This window comes from Cicer arietinum, chromosome 4 (assembly GCF_000331145.2).
Source record: "Cicer arietinum cultivar CDC Frontier isolate Library 1 chromosome 4, Cicar.CDCFrontier_v2.0, whole genome shotgun sequence".
In the NCBI taxonomy this organism is placed as follows: domain Eukaryota; kingdom Viridiplantae; phylum Streptophyta; class Magnoliopsida; order Fabales; family Fabaceae; genus Cicer; species Cicer arietinum.
Window position 1 is genome coordinate 17233993 of NC_021163.2, and position 8160 is coordinate 17242152.

General features: G+C 30.1%; 1 protein-coding gene across 1 annotated transcript; it reads right to left on the bottom strand.

Moving 5' to 3' along the window:
• Positions 1–4711: 4711 nt before the first annotated feature.
• LOC101509834 (F-box/LRR-repeat protein 10) lies at positions 4712–7913 on the bottom strand. The gene is made up of 4 exons (XM_004497160.3): positions 7657–7913; positions 7371–7576; positions 7123–7216; positions 4712–6508 (listed from the first exon to the last, which is right to left on the bottom strand). Exons 1-4 carry the CDS (start codon positions 7819–7821, stop codon positions 5063–5065), a joined length of 1911 nt encoding a protein of 636 aa, XP_004497217.1. The 5' UTR covers positions 7822–7913; the 3' UTR covers positions 4712–5062.
• Positions 7914–8160: the final 247 nt, after the last annotated feature.

Genomic DNA, 8160 nt, shown 5'->3' on the forward strand with positions numbered 1-8160 from the left:
TGGTTGAATTTTTTTTGATATTTATTATCATTTCAATTTGTTTATTAAAAAGTAAATAAAAATTATTTATTTACTTAGTTGTTATTAATTGTATATAATTTTATTTTTGTTATTTACGCATGTTCATCTGTTCTTTGAAGTTTATTTACAGTAGATCTTTTTTTTTTGTAGAATAAAAATACAATCTAGAGAAAAACTATGAGAGGATAACCAAGAACGAATAAAATCTAAGAGAAAAACAATGGATGGATATATACTATAGGCTAAATTAGAATTTCTTAAAAGACAGTTAAATACATGTATTTCTCCTCCTTGTCAATATTGGGATTTGGTGGGGCATAATGGTCAACACAATCCAATAAGAAATTATTGCGATTACTATGAGATCTGCACTGATGGGGATCAATATAATCCATACTCCTCCAAGTGGAACATTGCTTACATACCGCATTGCATGCAACTTCAAAGTCCAAAACAGGAAAATGAGTTAGATATCAACGAAAGACTTACAACTTTGATTCAAATGTCTTAATATGCATCATCCACTCAAATTGAACACAAGTCAGATAAAGACGAAATTATCACCCTCACGATTGATGAAGAACTTGAATACGAGAGACAAATATCTATTGAAAGAGAAAAAATATTTACATAAGAGAACACTTTTGAGGAGAATCAACAATACCATATGGTTATAGTAATAAACAAAAGGCAAGAGATCTCAATCATTTTGGAAAAGACTATATTAAGCATTGAGGATGCTTTAAGTGTAGTAGAAAAGAGAAAAATGACTTTAATTGACTATAAGATGCAAGACCGTTTGGAAAAATATTTTATTTTGCATGACCGTAATGGCGGGTGAAGATGAAATTAGAAATTCACTTTCTTAAAACTCGTTTACCACATAGAAAAAGGAAAAATAATATGAACCTCATGATTAAAATGTTAAGAAAGAGCAATGCTTTGAAGGTAAAATTTTCTCTTGGAGAACCACCTAATTAATTCTTAGGTTATCGTAAGGCTCAAAACGTTAAACAAGTGTTTTGCAGGAGACAAACTATATTTAATTTTTATTGTTATAGTTTGAATTTATTATTTTTGTTGATGATATTTGTTTTTAGGAAATAAAAGCTTCAACTAAGGGCTTGTTTGATTCACATTCCAGAAAATCTATTTTAGTATTTTAAAATTTAAAAACTAAAAAATTTGTTTGAATTACTTGTTTTTAAAAACTGTTTTGTAAAACTATTTTTAATATTATACTTTTTAAAACTAAAAAAGCAAAACAGATAAATTGTGTTTCACTTTTCATTTTTCAGTTTTTTTAACTCTCTAGTCAAAAACTGTTTTAAAAATTGGAGTTGTCAAACATATTTTTTTTTAAAAAACAATTTTCTAAAATTTATTTATAAAATAGTTTTCAAAAACTAAAAAGTAAAACGCAATCAAACAAGCCCTAACTCTTTCAAGAAAGTCACATTTACTTTCTCTCATTTATTTATTCATTTAGTCTACTCCAATATACTACCTTGAGGACCATGTTTTTTGCTAGTGTGCGGGGAGAAAATATATTTTGATATTTGACCTCTTGTAGTGTTTGTGATAGCATCTTTACCGGCTTATTTTACTTAAATTATGTGTTCGAAGTTTATCCTATAAGTCATTATTGCATTTGATTTTTGAGCAAGACCTAATGATAAGCATGTTCTTATGGATAAATTGAAACTTTGAAATTATGTGTGCTAGATAAAGATGTTTCTTAGTTCTAACGCAATAATTTCCCGTTGTAAATAAGTTGAGGTGTCTTGAGATAGACCAAAATTAAAACAATTAATCATCATTTGAAGTAAACTAAATACTTAACATATGACAACGGATGAGTAAAAAATTCATGAACTTAGGGACATGAAAAAGAAGTAATTGACAGCTTAATTTGAAGAATTAAAATTAAAATAAAATACCATATCACTTGTTAGCTTGGGGATTACTCACACTAGCAATAAGATGAAAGGCGAGGTGAAGTGTTGTTTCACTAAGTAGTTTGAGGATTACTTACACTAATAGTCAAGACAAAGGTGGAATGATATCAAATTAAAGAAAAATTAAGTGTTGTTTCACCGAGTAGCTTGAGGATTACTTGCACTAATTGTCAAGTCATTGGTGGAATGATATTAAATTAAAAAGAAAAGAAAAAATGTCACGAATAAAAGATTGAGTTGTCTAGTTAAATCAAATAAGAATATCCCGAGTACTTGAGAAAAATAAACCTATGTGTTATGTGATAAGGATGAAACTTTATGAATGAGAATGATTAAATGAATTGGTTGAAGAAAGTCTCAATACATTGAATGCTAAGAAACAATGAGGTTAACCATCCACACTTTGAACTATGAGAATTCATTTTACTTTGTTGACATAGTATAGAAGGTGTTTGATTTAATCTAAACAATTCAGAACAGTTCATTTTATCTTAGAATGAGACTTTAGAGGAGGACAAACATATGTTAAGGGAGAAGGAGTTGATAAACCTATGTTCATAGGATTTTAAGAGGATATTTACCCTCAATTTTATCTTGTTTTATAACTTTGATTTGGACTTATTTTTATTTATTTATTTATTTATTGTATTTGTAGAATTGATCGTGAGATGATAAAATAATTTAAATTGGTCAAATCTATTAAGTTTTTAGTGCAAACATATCAAATTTAATACTTCAACCTAGGAGTGCAAGAAGGAAGTTTGTTGCACACTTCAAGGAGATTGTATTTTATGATAAGAAAATATTGCAAAAAAAAAAAAAACTAAAGATAAATTGTTTATTAGGATGTTTTTGCTATCATAATAAAAAGAGAAACAGAGAGAGAGAGATAAAAAAAAAAATAGACACTTTTGAAACTTGAGAGTGCTTAGAGTTCGAGTAAAACTCTTAGATTTTGGAGCAAAAATTATTTTAGGGTTATTATTTATTTTATGAGTAACTAAACTCTATTATAGGGTATTTGTTGAATTTGTGATTAAAATACTTTTTTTTACTATATCTTAGTTTTAATTTTAGTTTTATTTTAGATTTTTGTTATTTATCTGAATTAAATTATTTTATTATTTTATTTATATGTTTATGATGACTGACGTTTGCATGTCTTAATCGATCAATTGATCGGTGACCAACTACGATTAATTGATAATTATATGATAATTGAGAGTATGATTCTTAAATGATGAAACATAGATACTAATATTTTAATCACCCAACCTCTTAATTCTTTATATTTTTCTTAATTATATTTTTTATATGATCAATTAAATATTTAATTTAGAGAAAATAATATTATATTGAACGACGAATCTTTGTTAATAGTTTTAAAGAAGGAGTGATGTTTAATAAAATAAATAAGAATTCATATAAAATTTGAAGAATTGATATTAGTGCCCGTTAAAATTTGTATGTTATAGTTATGTAATTTACTTTTTCGTTATCGCAAAACAATAATAATTTTTATTAGTCTAAATAATATAAAATGTTGATTAGTTTGATAGTTGTTAAATTAATTTTTGTAGATACAATAATATTATATGTTACTATTTGACAAACTCATACACTTATAAAATTTTACACAAATAATCTATTTTACCATCTTTTTAACTCAAAAAAAAAAAAGAAAAATTTAACCCCCCATCTTCAAATGTGTTACAAAAAACTTAATTTAAATTTTCTAAGATATAAATGTGTTTCAAAAAACAAATTTTTAAAATTTTTCAGAATATATTTATGAACTGAAAAAGTTAAAATAAGGTTTCACGTATACACTATTTAACAATTTTTTGATTTTTTAATATTTTTTTTATGTATTGATAAACTTTTCATAAGTTTTCTGGGTACGTATTTTAAATAATTTTTTTTTATATATTGTTAAACTTTTCATAAACTTAATTTAAATAATATTTTTTATATTATAAAAAAAAATTAAAATTTTTTTGTTTCAATTTTTTATTTATTTAAAGAATGGTGATTTTGTGTTTTTTTTATTGATTTATATATAGGTAAAATAGAATTTTCTATTAAAATGTGGGATAGAATATAATGAATGAATATAGAGTAAAATTTTCCCAGAAATTTACACGAAGATGTTAGAAATTGGCCCGTCCGAAGTCCAATGGGGCCAGCATGTTTGAAAACTGATCCAAATTTTGGGTGTAGAGTATAAATAAGTGTGAAAAATCACTTAAATTTATTATAGTTTCAAATATTTTTACAACTTTTGAGTAATGTTATTGCTTGTAATTTTAACTCCTTTGGTGGTTAGTGATATGCATTTTGTTGACTTGTAGAAATAATTCATTAATTCGGTGGTTTGCGTTGCTACATCTTAATATATAATTTGTTTATTGGCAATTGCAAAAGAAACATGGATAGAAAAAAAATCAGATCATTTATACAACAAATCATATGTACAAAAAGTATATTATGAATCATGTGTACAGCAAACCAGTTCTCTTTTCTTTTCCTACATTTAACAGTTTGAATCAGTCTAGAATTTGGATTGTTATACCATACATCATTGAACCGGACAGATAGATTCTGACATAGAAGCCAAGTAGGCTACCAAATACGTGATCCTCCGGACATATCATTATATTCTTCCTTCTCTATATTTTAGGAAAATGCAAAAAAATAAGGGATTGAGAGATGATGATCCACAACCACAAGGATTAATCCAAACAAATGAATTTTGGGAACATTATTTTTTATACAAGTCCGGGAATAATATTTTTTTTACAAGTTCCCAACAGCAAATACAAGGCAAAAGTGGAGGATTTGAAGAGCAAAAGAAAAACCTCATAACAAGGTTGCTATTACTTAAAACAAATCTAATGATCTTTTACACAACTTACCCACAACAAGAAGATACATAACAGAGCATATCATAAGTTACAGACACGTGGAGGAGTAACACCTCGCCAGAGAATAAGTTAGACAAGTGGAGGAGTAACACCTCGCCAGAGAATAGGTTACAGTTACAGACATACACGGAGTAATATACAGAAGTGTTTAACAGCAAACTACACAACCAATTCTTCATTATTTTCAGCATCATCCATTTCTTCATCATCATCAGTATTAGCTTCAAGAAGCCACTGTTCAAATTCATCCACCTCATCATAATCATGTGTATATAAACCATCTGACATATCACAGGGGTCAGCCCCAAGCTCCTCACCATTGCATTCCACATACAAGAAAGGTCTACTTCTAGCTAAAGCATCTACCATATCTCTATTAACACTTCCAGTCACACCCAACCATTTAAGCCTTGGAAAATATGGTTTCTTTAACCAACGAAAAGCAAGTGGCGTAATGCCACCACAGTTATAAAGATCCAATAAGCGCAAACCGCTTTCACACCATCCAGCATCATCAGTCATCATAGAAGCTAATGCCATGATCGAGGTATCACCAATTAGAGGGCATTGTCGCATTCGGAGATCAAAAAATGGAATTCGGCTTTTTGCAAGTTGTAGAACTCCATTATCTGAGAGGTTGGGAAGATTAGATAGATCCAAGTCTCTTAATTCCAATTTGCCACAACCATCAAATAGAACTGTGATGCATTTATCTGTGAGTCTCTTGCACCCTCGAAGAGACAATGCATATAGTGAATTAATAACGGTTGGCCGTAAGTATGAAAGTCCAGCATCAGTTATATCAGAGCCATCTATTAGTAAAATTTTCAGTCTCGAAAGTATGCCAACAGCTCGAAGAGCTTCATCCCCAAGGCTTCTGCAATCTCTCAAGTCGAGAACTTTAAGTTCCTTGTTTGATGTCAAACTAAGAACAGCATGATTGGTTAATAGCTTGCACCATCTTAAGCTCACATGTGTTAAAGTTAGGGATGTTGCAGAGATATCATGGAAAACTAGATCAGTTAATTGAGTCCCATGAGTGACCTTAAACTTGTATAGACGAGAGCAAGAATGCAGGATAGTTTTAATTCCGGTGTCCGTGACACGGCAAAAGCCACCAAGGCATATGCTCTCCATGTTTGCACACTTGTCAGCCATTAAAAGTAATCCTAGATCGTTTACTCTTCGAAAGTAGCAAATTATGTACTCTTGGCTTCGGATCAATGAAAGATGTTTCAATCTCCCAAGTTGATTGATTTGCTGAAGGCCGGCATTGGTTAGATCAAATGTAATTCTTGGTTCAACAAATGGTGCATCACGAAGATCCAAGTGGGTCAAAAAGATCAGACCTTTGGATATGGTAGAAACCATAGCATCAGTTATATAGTTAACTGAAAGACACAATTTTTGAATCCCTGGAAGTATGGATGGTTGAATAGGATTAAGGGACTGATGAGATCCCAAATTTGAGCTGAACAGTTCGATCACTGTAACTGAAGAAATATATCCAATCTCGAGAGAAGTAAGTTTCTCAGAGGCGGAAGCCCAAATTCGAGCTAAGTTATGACGTAGAAAGCGAGAGACATCAAACATCAGAATCAAAACCTACAAAATCAATCAGAATACACATTAGATCTAGTTGCATTCATAACTACAGAAGATATCATCATCATATTTTACAATAGAAAAAAACTTCAAGAAAGACCACAAGTAAATTTTTGAGACATTAATTATTAAGGTGTTACAGTTAAAGCAGTCATTCAATCCTTCATTCATCTGGATATATCAATAGTGAAAACAGATGATACGAAGTTGACCAAGATTTAGCATTTCTCTCTATTCTACACATAAAAGAATGATTAAGTGAACATTTAAAGCTCAATAAATGTCCAAACAGAAATAAATTTAAACAAAATACACAATGATGAATTAAAAAAACGAAGCCAATTACTAGTATAGAGGCTTCAACCATAACAAGTAAACATCTTTTAATGACTGATAAATGTTGATAAAAGTAAAGTTAAGCACGAGACCAATGAAGATCAATCAATGCAACTAAAATATTCATGTTAAGACAATAGCATTCATAATGTAAATGAGAATTCCAGGCAGTAGACAAATGAGTGAATGTTATTAATTATCTTGAAGAATCTTACTTTCTTCAATACTATAATCTTACAAACTTGTTATTTTTGTTATTAATTATTAATGTGTCTTACTTCCAATTGGGAGCAACCACTAAGTAACTCCTCCAAATCAGATATATGAATTGACCTCCCTCTTTTTTCTGCAACCGAACCCAAGTAAAGTGACCTATGGAAATAAACATCATGAACATATAAGAACAAAACCACTATGCTACATGTAACTACGAATTAACCAATCCCTAAACAACAAAATTTCATAATCAAACATTTAACACAGTGATCCATTTTAGGGATATGTTATTCAACACTATTCAACAAACCTTAGGGCTTTGCATTGATTCCCGATCTGAGAGAGAAGTTTCCCACTGAAATCAGAACAATTATGCAAAGAAAGCTCGTGCAAAGACGGTTTCACCAAAAAAGGAATTGCAGAATCATCAAGACGACCACAATCAACTTTGAGGCTCGTAAGGTAGGGATTTGGTGGAAGCAACGGTGTAACCAAGTCACTAGAAGGCGCAATGTCCTGAAAAAACAAACGTTATTGGGGAATTTTGGAAATCTTAACGGTTATCGATGGAATTAGGGATAATGTTATGTACTTACAAGGAGATGGAAATTGGGGAGGAAGGAGAGGATGTGTTTGGCGCAGGAACGGAAAGTGGATGAGGTTGAAGCTAAGGAACAGATGGAAGCGATGTCGAGTTTGGTCATGATGGAAGCGAGGAGAGCGTGAGGGAGGTGATCCAGACGCGCCTCCGCACTCGCCATTTTTCTCGAATTACAGTTTAGATCTATCTTCTTGTCTTGTGTGTTGAAAATTGAAACTGTAACTTCAAACTTAAGTTGTTGGACCAAATGTAAATGGGTCCTTTTGTTGTGGTGTTTGTTGGGGTTTACATAGTAATAACAATATCGTGAATGACATTGCTATTTACACGCGTTTTTTATTTGTACGCCTCCCTTTTCATAATTTTTTTATGATTTTAATAAATTTTGGTATGATATCCGTTGGAATTTTAGTGAAATAATTTTTAAAAAATCTGAAACAAACATCTTTTAAACCTTAAAAAATAATTTTTGATTTTAAATAATATTTTTTTTTGAAAC

Excerpts from the sequence above, each read along its gene's own strand:
- LOC101509834 (XM_004497160.3), bottom strand. The coding sequence starts at position 7,821 with ATGGCGAGTGCGGAGGCGCGTCTGGATCACCTCCCTCACGCTCTCCTC. Across the intron at positions 7,217-7,370 it reads AATCAATGCAAAGCCCTAAG|GTCACTTTACTTGGGTTCGG; the intron begins GTTTGTTGAATA and ends TTATTTCCATAG. Across the intron at positions 6,509-7,122 it reads GTGGTTGCTCCCAATTGGAA|GTTTTGATTCTGATGTTTGA; the intron begins GTAAGACACATT and ends TTGATTTTGTAG.